Raw genomic sequence first — 12342 nt, 5'->3', positions numbered from 1 at the left:
ACTGTCCTCTGAAGTAAGAAACAAATGGCTGCTAAATCATTCTCCTCTCCCCATCCAGCATACTGCTTTGAGACCCCATGCTGCTAGTCAAATTTAGCTCACTATGATTTAAGTTGACGCACTGTTTGCCACTGGGCCAGGTAAAATTTTGTCGTACATACTTATCACAGAAACTGTTGCTGTAACAGATGTGGAAAATGTATTACGACAGTTTACTCTGTGTTATCTAAAACCTTCTGTACCCAATAATATGTAGGAAAGAAAGCATGACCCTTCATACAGAATTTGTGGCTTCCCTAAGGAGTTGAGTTTTGTGTGTGTGTGTTTTCGTTTTCAAAACTTTTTTCCCCTTTTTTTCCCTTTCTACAGCATTGTCAGTAGAGATAACTGTAGAGGAACTAAGGTGGTTGTTAACAGTGCCTCTTATTTAGATCTTTTACCTTTCAGTACTTTTCTTTCTGAAATGGTATTAATGCAGTTTCTTGCATTTCAGATCATCTTCATGGTGGGAATAGGGCGCTTATTTCCTGATCTCACTAGGCTGTACAAAAACTGTCCAAAGGCCATGAAGAGACTAGTTGCAGACTGTGTGAAGAAAGTTAAAGAAGAACGTCCTCTGTTTCCTCAGGTAATGTTCAAATTTCTTTTAAAGATGTATTTAATGCTATAACTACTATGCATTTGTGTAAGATCTGTGCCCAGAATTCTGGTATTTTTTGGCTGTTTTGCCCTTTGTGTATAAATGCCTTGAAAGCAGTCATTTTTTTCCTGAAATTTTCAGTGTGTGTTACAGGTATAATTATCTATAAAATTAGATACACTCGTACCTGTAAAAACAAAAGAGCAGCTGCATCTTGAATTTTAATGGAATAAATCAGTGTTGGTTATTTTCATACACCTCTCAAACCAACGATAGCTGAATAATTATCCAACGAAAAACCACAGTTGAGCACAGTTGAACAAAAACCTTTATACAAAACAGAGCTTTCAGGTTAACCTGAAAGCTCTGTTTTGTATAAAGGTTTTTGTTCAACTATTTTCATACACCAACATGTAAAAATTATGCAGTTTATGAATTTCAAAAGGCCATTCTGCCCTGAATTTGACCCTTACCTCAGTGCCAGTATCCTAGGGGGGTTTCAAAAAGATTCTCTGCCAGTGCTAGTTGGCAAAGGGAGAGGTGGTCATTTAGCACAAGAGACCATCTCTGATTCAGAGACATAGTAAAGCTGCTCAGAGGAACACCTCATTATCAGCTCATTGCCATGTCTCAGAATCAAGCACTGTACTGTCAGACATGACAGAACTAGTGTTTTCCCAACCAGCCCATGTGTCACAGTGCAAAAGGCACCCACCTACACATGCATACGCACATAAACTCATCCATACTGGGATCATAGATAAACTTATTGAGTTAGGCATAAAATCCCTATATTGTCAGATGGATAGCAGACTGGCTCAGTGACAGGACACGTTGTCAGGATAGGTGAATCCACCACTGATGAGTACTAGCAGCGTCCCACAGGGCTAAGTGAAGGCCACTGTTGGGAGTCTCTGGCTCACCAAGTTCGCTGACAACATTGAATCCCTAAATGATGTTGGCATCCTACAAACTGGCCTAAACATGACAAATGACTTGTGCCAAAATCATGGTCTGAGACTAAATGCTAAAAAATGCATAATCATAATCTTCAGTAAATCAGATATCCCTGCAAATTATAATGCTGGTAGCACACCCCTAAAAGTAGACCCAGTGGTGAGGGACCTAGCAACACAGATAGTAACCTCAGCAGGTAGCTACGGTAGTGAGTAAATCCTTCTTTGTGGTTCAACTTATAAGTAAATCATGGCATCATAGGTGCATTGGTAGGTAAGGTACTAGGCTATCGGCCCTGGGGCATACATAAGCCTAGCCAAAAAAGTTTCCTGGCTTTCACCACCCAGGAAAGTTATTTTCCTGCACCCCTGTCTACTAGAGCCACAGAAGTGATCCCCAGGGTGAATTTCCCATTTCCCATCCAGGTGTCAAGGTTTTTCTTAAAGAGGGCTAATGAGGAACTTTGCTTGACATGAATGGGTAGTCTGTTCCTGAGCAAGAGAAGTCTCTGGGACGGGAATCTATCCCTCCAGCATGTTCTGTTTATTGTGGTGGCAAGGTTTAGGTCCCTGGAGCATGTGGCTCAGAGGGTTTGGGGTTTCTTTAAGTGTACCATGCCCAACAGATCTGGGTTTGACATGGCTTTGTATGTTTGGCAGAGGTCACCTCTGAGTAGGCGATAAGCGATGGAGTAAAGCTGGAGTTTTTTGAGACATATTCGCAAGAAAAGTTGTACAACTGTTACGCGTTCCGTGGACTTTAACTTTATTTGTGACTAACAGAACTTGCTGGCGAAATCGATTCTCCATCTGGAGAGGGAGGTGGTATAATGCTTAAGGTCTTTACCTTACCGACACAAGGTGCATGGTATGATTTTTACATGGGGTACTGACTAAGCTTGAAATGGGCCACAAGAGGAGTTACGTTCATCTATTATTACAAGTCAGTGAATGTATCCCAAAGGCTACCTCGTGTGTGGAATAAATTTCCCATCTTCGTAAAACAAAGTCCGTCCCTCACTCTGTCCAACAAGAATTTGGGTAAATGGATTGGGAACTGTAAATTCATTCCTGGGGTACTGCCCATGTCCCTTTTGGACAGAGGCAGTCTGAATTTTGGAGCCCCAAGTCTTTTTACAAATACCCACTATCCTGATAACTACCTCATCCCATATTTGGGGAATTTAGATATAATACTGTCATATCCTGGGTATTCTTGGCTAGGCTTATAAAGGTTATTTTTGCCATTAGCCTTTTAATCACCTATGAATCTATAAAGAAATTATATGCACATAAACACTCACCCATATGCACTCTGTAATACACACACACACACTGAGTCTACATCCCATACCCACCTCATTAGTGAAATAACTCAGAAACACACATCCATTTAGCTGCAGTCATGCCCCTACAGACATGCATCATTCCACACCGAAACACACACACACAGCTTTGCTGTACTTAACTGGACCATGACTCCTCCCCTCAGAGTGAAGGGGTGAATGCTGTCAAAAACACTGCTCAGTTTTTCCTCGTAGAGAAAAATAAAAATAAGTTTGCAAACTAATTCTGTAAGTCACTCTGCCATATTAATGTGGAGTTGCAGCCATTTCTTGAGGGAGAGCATTTGGCTAATTAGCATGAGCCACTTGCCTGGCTGCCACATTAACGTGCAGCTTCCCTAGTGAGGCTTCTCTCCTCTGTCTGGCCACAACCATGGGAAAATTGCAGCAGAAGTGGTCTGAGAATCAGAAAGGCTTATCACGATACAGAAATATTCAAGGTTATGGTTTCCTTATCTTGGTAAGGGCACCTTTCTAAATCCCAAAGACTGAAATACTTTGAGGTGATATGATATTTTCAGGGTAGGAGCCTTTACTGTTATGCTTCAGTGGCTTACGACATGATTAGTAGCCCTAAAGAAAAGCATGTATGCTTGTTAGATAATGAGGTACTTTGAAATAACATATAAAAAACAAAATATCACTTTGTCAAATGTATGTATATATGTATGCCTGGTAGAACATGTTAAAAGTGGGCATCTTACTATAACATATAAAAATACAGAAAATACTTTTCCTGAAAAAGTGTTTATTTTGGTTCTGATTTCAGTGAATCCACTAGTGATATTCAGATGCATAAAGTAGTTGTCATTTACCACTTTCCTTTTCCTACTCCTCCTGCTTTACCCCCCCCCCCCCCCCACACACACACAGACACAATTGTCTACTGTTAATACTCTCCACCATGGTATCTTTCTCAGTTCATTTGACTTGTCTTAAATCTCTGTCGTATGTCAAGGAACTTGCATTCCTTTACTACATCTCAGCAGACATGTTAACTAGATCTTCAGATTTTATTTATTGACTTTTTTGGGGGGAAGTCCAACTGGATAAGAGCCGTACCTCTCAACTGTCCATATTTTCACAGAATGTCCAGATTTTTGCCTCATATGTATGGTCTGTTCCTCATAAAATTTGTGATTTTTCTGGCAATTCACTGTGATGATCTGATGATTGAAGTCACTAAATAATGACATACATTTGAATTTCAGACTTCAAGTCCATCAGAAAAATGCGCATTAACACAAATCCTATTATTCTGGCAATTTTTTTAAGTTTATAAGAGCAGTATTTAAAGTCATGTCCCTATTTTTGGGCCTTTGTCCCCCCATTTCGTCAGGCTTTGTCCAGATTTCTAGCACCAAGAAGTTGAGAGGTATAGTGAGAGCCCATTTTCAGTGTAGGCCCAGGAAGAAAGCTACAAAGTCTTACAGAACATTTTAAGAATAATAATTATACAGTTATCAAAAGTATACAAAAACAAATGTAGTTTAAATAAACTGAATTAGACATAATATGAAAACATTGGTTGAGTAGATACAAAGTTATATGACAATGATTTATCAGTTAGAGAAATTTTAGCCTGTCTGTGGAGAAATTAAAGGTAAGTTAGTATACTACAAATGTGAATTGCAAAGTGAAGTGAGAGGAAAGCATGGTTATGTTATGTTTAGAGAGAAAACGAGAGAGAGAAATTGATTAAAGTAAGGAGGTAAGTGAAGGAGATGCTTTTGGCTAGGAAGTCGTTCACAATGGTTTTGAAGGATGGGAGGGAGAGTATTGACCTGATGGATAGAGGTAAGGAGTTCCAGGCCTTAGCGACATGGGTATAAGTATAGACAGTGCCCAGCAGATTTGCTAGGTTTGTGGACAGACAGGAATTTTTGATCTTTGAATCATAATGACTGACTAGGAACATAGCTGAGTAGAATGTTGTTTAGTCCCTGACAAGCAGCTGGGTTTTGGATAATTTTATAGGTGGTAAGATGCTGTGTATATGTTAGTTGATGGGGTAGTTCTAACCAGTTTAGAATTTTTAATGCTCTATAATGGTGTTTTCTGAAAGGGGTATTGGCTGCAAATCTAGCAACTTTGTTATAGCATTGCTGAAGTTTTGATTTTTGTGATGCCTGAAGGTTAGTTAAGGGCCTTAAGAAACAGATGCCTGGTGCCAGAGCCATGGGCTCAAGCTTAATGCCAAGAAATGTATAGTCATCCCCTTTGGAAAAAAAAAACATGTACCCATGAACTACCACATAGGTGGCAGGACACTAAACATCGAAAGTGTGATGAGAGACTTAGGGACACAAGTGGACAGTGGTCTCACTTTCGATAACTACATCGCCACAACAGTCAGGAAATCCTTCTGCATGGCACACCTCATTACTAAGGGCTTTTCATCCAGAAAAAAGGAGGTCATTGTCCCACTGTACTCATCCCTCATTAGACCCATTGTAGAGTATAATGCCCCATTTAGTATGTACCTCACAAGACATCTGCAACAGCTGGAAAGGCCACATAAATACCTCACTAAAAGAATCACAGGCCTAAAGCAGATGCCATATGCTGACTGTCTAAAAGAAACTCCAGCTATACTCTGTGGCATATTGTCTACTCAGAGGCAATCTCTGCTTAACATACAAGGCCATGTCAAACCCTGAGCTGTTGGACATGCTCCACTTAAAGAAATCCCAATCCCTCAGAGCCACACACTCCAGGGATCTAAACCTTATCATCACAATGAACAAAACATGCTGGAGGGATAGGTTCCTGACCCAGAGACTCCCCATACTCTGGAATAGACTGCACATACATGTCAAGCAGAGCACCTCATTGGCCCTCTTCAAAAGAAACCTTGATGATTGGATGGGAGATAGGAAATTCACCCCGGGGATCATGTCAGTCACCCTGCTAGACAGGGGCCCAGAGAAATAAATATTGTGGGAAAAATTTCCAGGGAATTGTTATGGCTAGGCTTGCATAGGCCTTAGGGCCGATAGCCTAGTACCAACCTATGAACCCAGTAAGGGTGGGAGCACCATAAAGAAATGTGGGGAGGAGATAAGTAGTGGCAAGTGCAGCTTTATTTGTGTCAGTGAAAAAGTTGCTCTATAAAGCACCCCTAGTTTTTGATGAGTTTTTCTTATGCAATTTTGTATATGCAAGTCAAATTTAAGATTATCATCACTAATAATTTACAATAAGAAGCAAACTTCAGTGGTTGTAAAAGAGGACTTTTAATTTTTTTTTTCATGGGAGGGGGATTGGGGGGTAATTATTATTTTTTTTTTTTTTTGAGGTGAGCATTAGTCGAGTTACAAAGCCATGTTTCAGTTGCTTTTAAAGCTTCCCAGCAATTTTTTGGAGGTGTGCCAATTTGTCAGATGTGCAAATGAGTGTGGCTTCATCTTCGCATTGTATTAGGGAGGCCTGATTTGTGGAGGGTGTTGATGAAAATGTTAGAGTACGGGACCAAAGATAGAGCTTTGTGCTACACAAGTGGTGACTGGGAAGTTTGGAGAGGGTAGAGTGCCATTTTACTGACTGATACCTAGTGAACAGGTAGCTTTTGAACCACAGAAGGATGGGCTGAAAGACCTGTTGAAGACATTCAAAGTAGAAGTTTGCTGTAACAAATTCTGTTGAAGGCTTTAGACAAGTCTAGAAATAAGGAGGAGACTATTTTGTCGTTATCTCTAGCTTTATTGGTGGCATCTATATATGTTAGAAGTGCATTGTTAATACTGTTCATAAGTTCATAGGTAATAATTAGGCTAATGGCCCTGGAACCTTTGCAAGCCTAGCCCATAGAATTGCCCTGACATTGTGCCGCCCGAAGTTAGTTCCCAGTGCCTCTGTCAAGTAGAGCCACTGGAGTGATCCCTGGGGTGAACTTTCTATTTCCGATCCACTCATCAAGATTTCTCTTGAAGAGAGCCAGTGAGGTTCTCTGCTTGACATGTATGAGAAGTCTGTTCCAAAGCATGGCTAGTCTCTGAGTTATGAACCTGTCCCTCCAGCAAGTTCTGTTGATTGTGGTAATGAGGTTGAGGTCTCTGGAGTGTGTGGTGCGGAGAGATTGGGATTTCTTTAGATGTAGCATTTCTAACTGAGCTGGGTCAGACGTGGCTTTGTAAGTCAAGCAGAGATTGCCTCTTAGTAGACTATTTGAGAGAGAGAATAGCTGGAGTTTTTTTGAGTCTATCCTTGTATGACGTGTTTAAGGACTTGGATCCTCTTCATGGGGTACTTTTGTGGCCTTTCCAGCTGTTGCATGTGGCTAGTAAGATACATGCCAAATGGGGAATTATCCTCGATGATTGGCCTATTGAGGGAAGAGAAGAGAGAGATGATGACCTCTTTCTTCCTAGATGCAAAACCCTTGGTAATGAGATGTGCCACATAGAAGGACTTTCTGACCACAGTGGCAATGTGGTGGTCAAAGGAGAGGTTGCTGTCAACCTGTGTCCACAGATCTCTTATAATGCCTTCAGTGTTTAGTGGACTCCCATCAATGTAGTAATTAGTGGGAACTGAGTTTTTCCCAAAGGGGATGGCAACACATTTTTTTGGCATTATGGCAACACATTTTTTGGCATTAAGCTTAAGGCCATGGTTTTGACACCAGTCATTGGTCTCAGTGAGGCCTTTCTGTAGGATGTCTACATCACTTGGGGAGTTAATAATGGCTCCCAGCTTGCAGTCGTCTGCAAACTTGGTCAGCCAGAGTCCCTCCATGTTGGCTTGGACTTCTGAGAAGTAGATGCCAAACAGGAGAGGACCCAGGACTGATCCCTGTGGGACTCCAGTCGTGACTGGTTGGCAATCTGACTCGAGTCCGCTACTTTCACATTGTGAGTTCTGTCTATGAGCCAATTTGCAACCCACCTAGTGATATAGGGATTGATGCCTAGTTTGGTGAGTTTATCAATAATTCCTGAGTGGGGAATGGTATCAAAGGCCTTGGCTAGATCGAGGTAGGCTGTATGAGATGCCTTCCCCTCATCCACAGCTCTGGTGACTGACTCAAAGAAGTCAATCAGGTTGAGCAGGCATGATCTACGCTTCACAAAACCAAACTGCATGGGCTCTATAGTTTGGAGATTCTGTATATCCTTGTTAATTAGGTGGGAAGATTGTAAACCATGTTGTACAGGGGACATGAGTTCTTCCTGTGGAGATAGTTTAACAGTTGTATTTGAATATATTTTTCAAGTATTTTGGAGAGGGGGGGTATAAGATTGCTATAGGTCTAAAGTTTGTAATGTCTGTTGAATTTCCTCTCTTGTGCAGTGGGATAATGTATGACTTCCAGAGAGAGGGAATGTGGGATTCCTGGGTTGACTTATTTATTAAGATTGAGACAAGGTAGGCAATGCTATTGGCTGCTATTTTAAGGTATTCAGTTGGAAGGTAATCAGCTGAAGTAGGGCTTGCTTTGAGTTTGAGTAGTTTTGTATAGGATGTGGGCACAGGTTTGAAGGTGAAAGTGAATGTGGTCATACGTGGCTGCTGGCCAGAGTTAGGATTAGATGTTGGGGAATACTTGGTTACAGATGCTATGCTAGCTGTGAAATAAGAGTTGAATTGTATTGCAGTTTCAAGTGATGAATTATTGGGAGAGGGGTTTGGGATGAATTTATGGTCTGGATGCAAGATTTCTTTAATGGCTGTCCAAAATTATTAGGATTGTTTATTACTCTTCTGAAAATTGTTATAGCATGTCTTTTGTCTTCATATGTTTGCATTTCAGTATGATTGCAAAACATCAAGATAATGTGGTGGTTTATATGTTTAACATTCTTTCCATGCTCTTTCTGTATCCTGCATTAGCATTCTACTCTTTTTGGATAGCCAAATTGCACTATTTTTCAGTCTCTCCCTTCTAGGAGGTGTAAGGCTATTTGGGAGGAAAATTGTAGGAGAATTAATTTGCACCATCATCTAAAAGGGGATTTTTCAGTAAGTTCCATTTAATAGATAAGGGTAGTAATGAACATTTCTGGGTTAAACTTGGAAAGGTTGCATGTTGTTTTATAGACATGTTGTTTAAGTGGATATGTGAGTTCTCACTTTTTTATTTCTCCAAATCTTTTGGGTGTTCTAATACTTTGAACGGAATGGACCCCATTCCCAAGTCAAAGTTCATGAAATTAGTATTGTTTCAATCTTTGATGTCAGCCAAAAGTGCTCTTCACCACACCCGCAAAGTACCCAGTAATGACTCCTCCTGCAAATTCGTACAGGGTTACATGGATTGGTAGCATATCTAAATACGACTGTAGGTTCTTTTTTATAAGACCCATTGCTCCTACTACTATTGGAACTGTCTGGGTATCTTTCTTCCACGTTCTCATTTCTTCCTGCAAATCCTGATATTTTATAACTTTGTTTCTCTCTGTATGCAAGACATTGTAGTCACTGGGTGTGGCGATTTCAATGAACAATGCTACTCTTGTCTTCTTTACTTGGCTCACTGTATCCATTCTTCTAGTGTTTGTCTTTTCAACTGGTGGTAATGGGTGATCCCATGTGATGTTAACTTCTTCATTTTCTGTGATGCTTTGTGGCTCATGTTTTCAGTGTTTTTCAGCCACTTCAGTACCGTAATCTTTGCACAATCCCCAGTGAGGCTATCTTGCCACATTATTATGCCTTTCAGTATACAGTCCTTCTGCCAATAGTATGTCGCAACCAGCAACGAGGAGTGTGACTGTTTCCAATTCGAAACCTTCGATTGTATGTTTCTTCCACGTGTTCAATAGACTTTGTAAACCAACATGTGCGCAGCCAACTGTCTTGGGTTGCCAATATTAACCTTTCATCGGTTGGTTTGAATTCACCTCTCCTTAACCATTCCTACATTCATTCCTGATCAACATGAGGTTCTTTCAGAAGTTTTCTATACTTGCAACTATACTTATGCTTTTTCCACATTTCTTGCCTTCTCATCTGGTCCTTCACCTTATATTCTTTCTTTTGTTTTTTGGCACATTCATTTGCTGACTGATTTTTATCTACTTCTGATTCGATTTCCATTCCTGCTTGATACCGATATGCTTCTGCTAAATTAAGCAGATAAGTCATCTTAGATTTAGTCTCCTTGTGTTTCAAAACTTTCACTGTATTTGGGTGTTGAGGTCAGCAGATATGTGTGGAGTCCCACAATTGCAGATCTGTACATGTAATCAATTTCAAGGAGGCCCATCCCTCCTACGGAACAGGGAATATATAATCTTGGTATACACACTGATTTTTATACGTCATTTGGTGAGCATGAATCATTATTTAATTTATTTATTTAACATTTGTTTACCAGGAAATTCCAACTTGGAACTAAGCTAATTTTCAGTGGAGGCCCGAGGAGAAATGCTCCAGCTGCATGTCTTTGTAAATGGGAGGAAACCGGAGCACTCTGAGAAGACTCACGAATGCAGGGAGGATATACAGTCTCCACACAGAAGGCATCCCAGCCAAGAATTGAACTGGAGAACCTCTTGCTGTGAGGCGACAATGCTACCGCTGTACCACTGTGCCATCTAGCATCCTTCTTGTTTTCCTGTGTAATCTGTCCAACACGTTTTGCGGCCAGTCAGTCACTTCAGAACTGCAAGTTTGGACAGGAAGAGCAAATTGGTTTATAGCTTGGATTTTGTTCCTAGATGTCAACACTGTTTTCAGAATTAATGCAAGTCTTCTAAAGCATTCTTTACTAAGTTTTATTCGCATTTGTTCATGTTTTATTGTTGATCCTTCATCAATTTCCAAATATTTATAGACTCCCTCTTGTCAAGTTCTTTTATATCACATTTTTGTCCCAAACTAATGTTTTCTTGGTGCTGTGGTTTTCCTGCTTTAAAGGTTGCTTTTGCACACTTATCAAGACCAAATGACATTCTTATATCATCTGAAAAGTTTTGACAATCTGCAGCTGTGCTTTCAGTTCCTCATCTGATGAGCTATATGGTTTTAAATCATCAACAAAGAGGAGATGAAAGTCTTTACACTTTGTTGTTTTTTAGGAGCCAAATTGTAGCCATGGGCTAAGCTGTTAAGTTAAATGGCTTAACAGGTTAATGGCAAGACAGAATAGCAGTAGTGACAGAGAGTCACCCTGGAACATCCCCCCTTTGAATTTTTATCCCTGGGATGATAATCTGTCCTTTATCATGGCATAATTGTAAAATAATCTTTCACTGTTTCATGGTCACTGTAATGTAGTCAATCAGTGTAGGGTGTAGCTTATACATTTTTAAGCACTCTTTTATCCATGAATGTGGGATACTATCAAATGCTTTTTTGTAGTCAGTCCATGCCATACTTAAATTCTTCCCCTTTTTACAGTTCTCTGGTATGACTTTATTTAACAACAAATGATCCTTTGTTCCATATGGATTTCTTTTATTGCCCTTTTGTTCTACTGCCATGTTTGAGTTTTTCTTCTAAATGACTATAAACCCTGTCAGCATCAGTTCTCATGTATAGTTTATACGTTGTCCGAAGGCAAGTTATTGGTCTATAATTTTTAGGATAGCTTGCAGGTTCACTCTTAAGTAGGAGCGTTGTTTTGCCTGTTGTTAGCCAGGTTGTTGTCTGATCGGGCTGCGCATATAAATAGTTCTTACTTATGGCTAAATCCTTGTGCACAGATGTTAATACTTTTAACCAGAAGTTAGGTACTGCATCTGGGCCTGGAGTTTTCCAATTAGAGGCTTTTCTTAACTTTGTTTCAATCTCTCTGGCTGTTACTTCATCCCATTTCATATACTGCACCTTTTAAACTTTTTATTCTTTCTTTTACTACTTCTATCCATTTAGCATATTTGTTGTATTCCACAGGATATTCATAGATACATCTCCAAAATGTAGATACTTCCTCTTTTTTTGGTGGTCTTTCATCTCCTTTTACTTTATTTCCCAATTATCTATAAATTTTTTCTGGGATATAAATAAATTGCTTATTTTGTACTTTTCCTTTATATTTATCTGTGTATCTTCTAGGTTTTTCCACCTGTGCTGAAATTTTTAGTTTATTTGCGATACTGCATAATAGAGCCTTGTTTGTTCTAATACTGTGCATTGCTTTAATCATATCTATCTTTCTTAGTATTTTTGTTGATCTGTTCAATCTTCTGTAGTCTTCTAAGAGTGATGCTTCTTGTCTTAATTGCTTTATAGTTTTCTCTATTTGATACTTCCATGATGGTATTCAATTTCTTCCCTTCCTTTCCCACACCACCCTGTGTTCTTGTGGTAGAACTTTATCAGTTATTAATTTAACAGCACAGTAATATATCCTGTTTGCTTCTGTTATACTACATGAATCCCTATGGGCAGTCCTAATTACTGTATTCATTCGTTTTATCAGACTTCTGACTTTTTGGGTTTTATTGACCTTCTG

The 12342-nt window shown here is 39.7% G+C and overlaps 1 protein-coding gene across 1 annotated transcript in view; it reads left to right on the top strand.

Annotated features, from left to right (window-relative positions):
• Positions 1-12342, top strand: part of RAF1 (Raf-1 proto-oncogene, serine/threonine kinase) — a 2753658-nt gene that overhangs the window by 2674777 nt on the left and 66539 nt on the right. The window contains exon 20 of the mRNA XM_044078072.1: positions 494-628. Within this exon, the coding sequence (XP_043934007.1) occupies positions 494-628 (135 nt within the window). The remainder of the gene's footprint in view (positions 1-493; positions 629-12342) is intronic.

Source organism: Protopterus annectens, chromosome 7.part0 (assembly GCF_019279795.1).
Source record: "Protopterus annectens isolate FY-2018-M chromosome 7.part0, PAN1.0, whole genome shotgun sequence".
NCBI lineage: Eukaryota > Metazoa > Chordata > Ceratodontiformes > Protopteridae > Protopterus > Protopterus annectens.
Note: the sequence above shows the minus strand (reverse complement) of the source record. Positions and strands in the feature narration are given on the sequence as shown.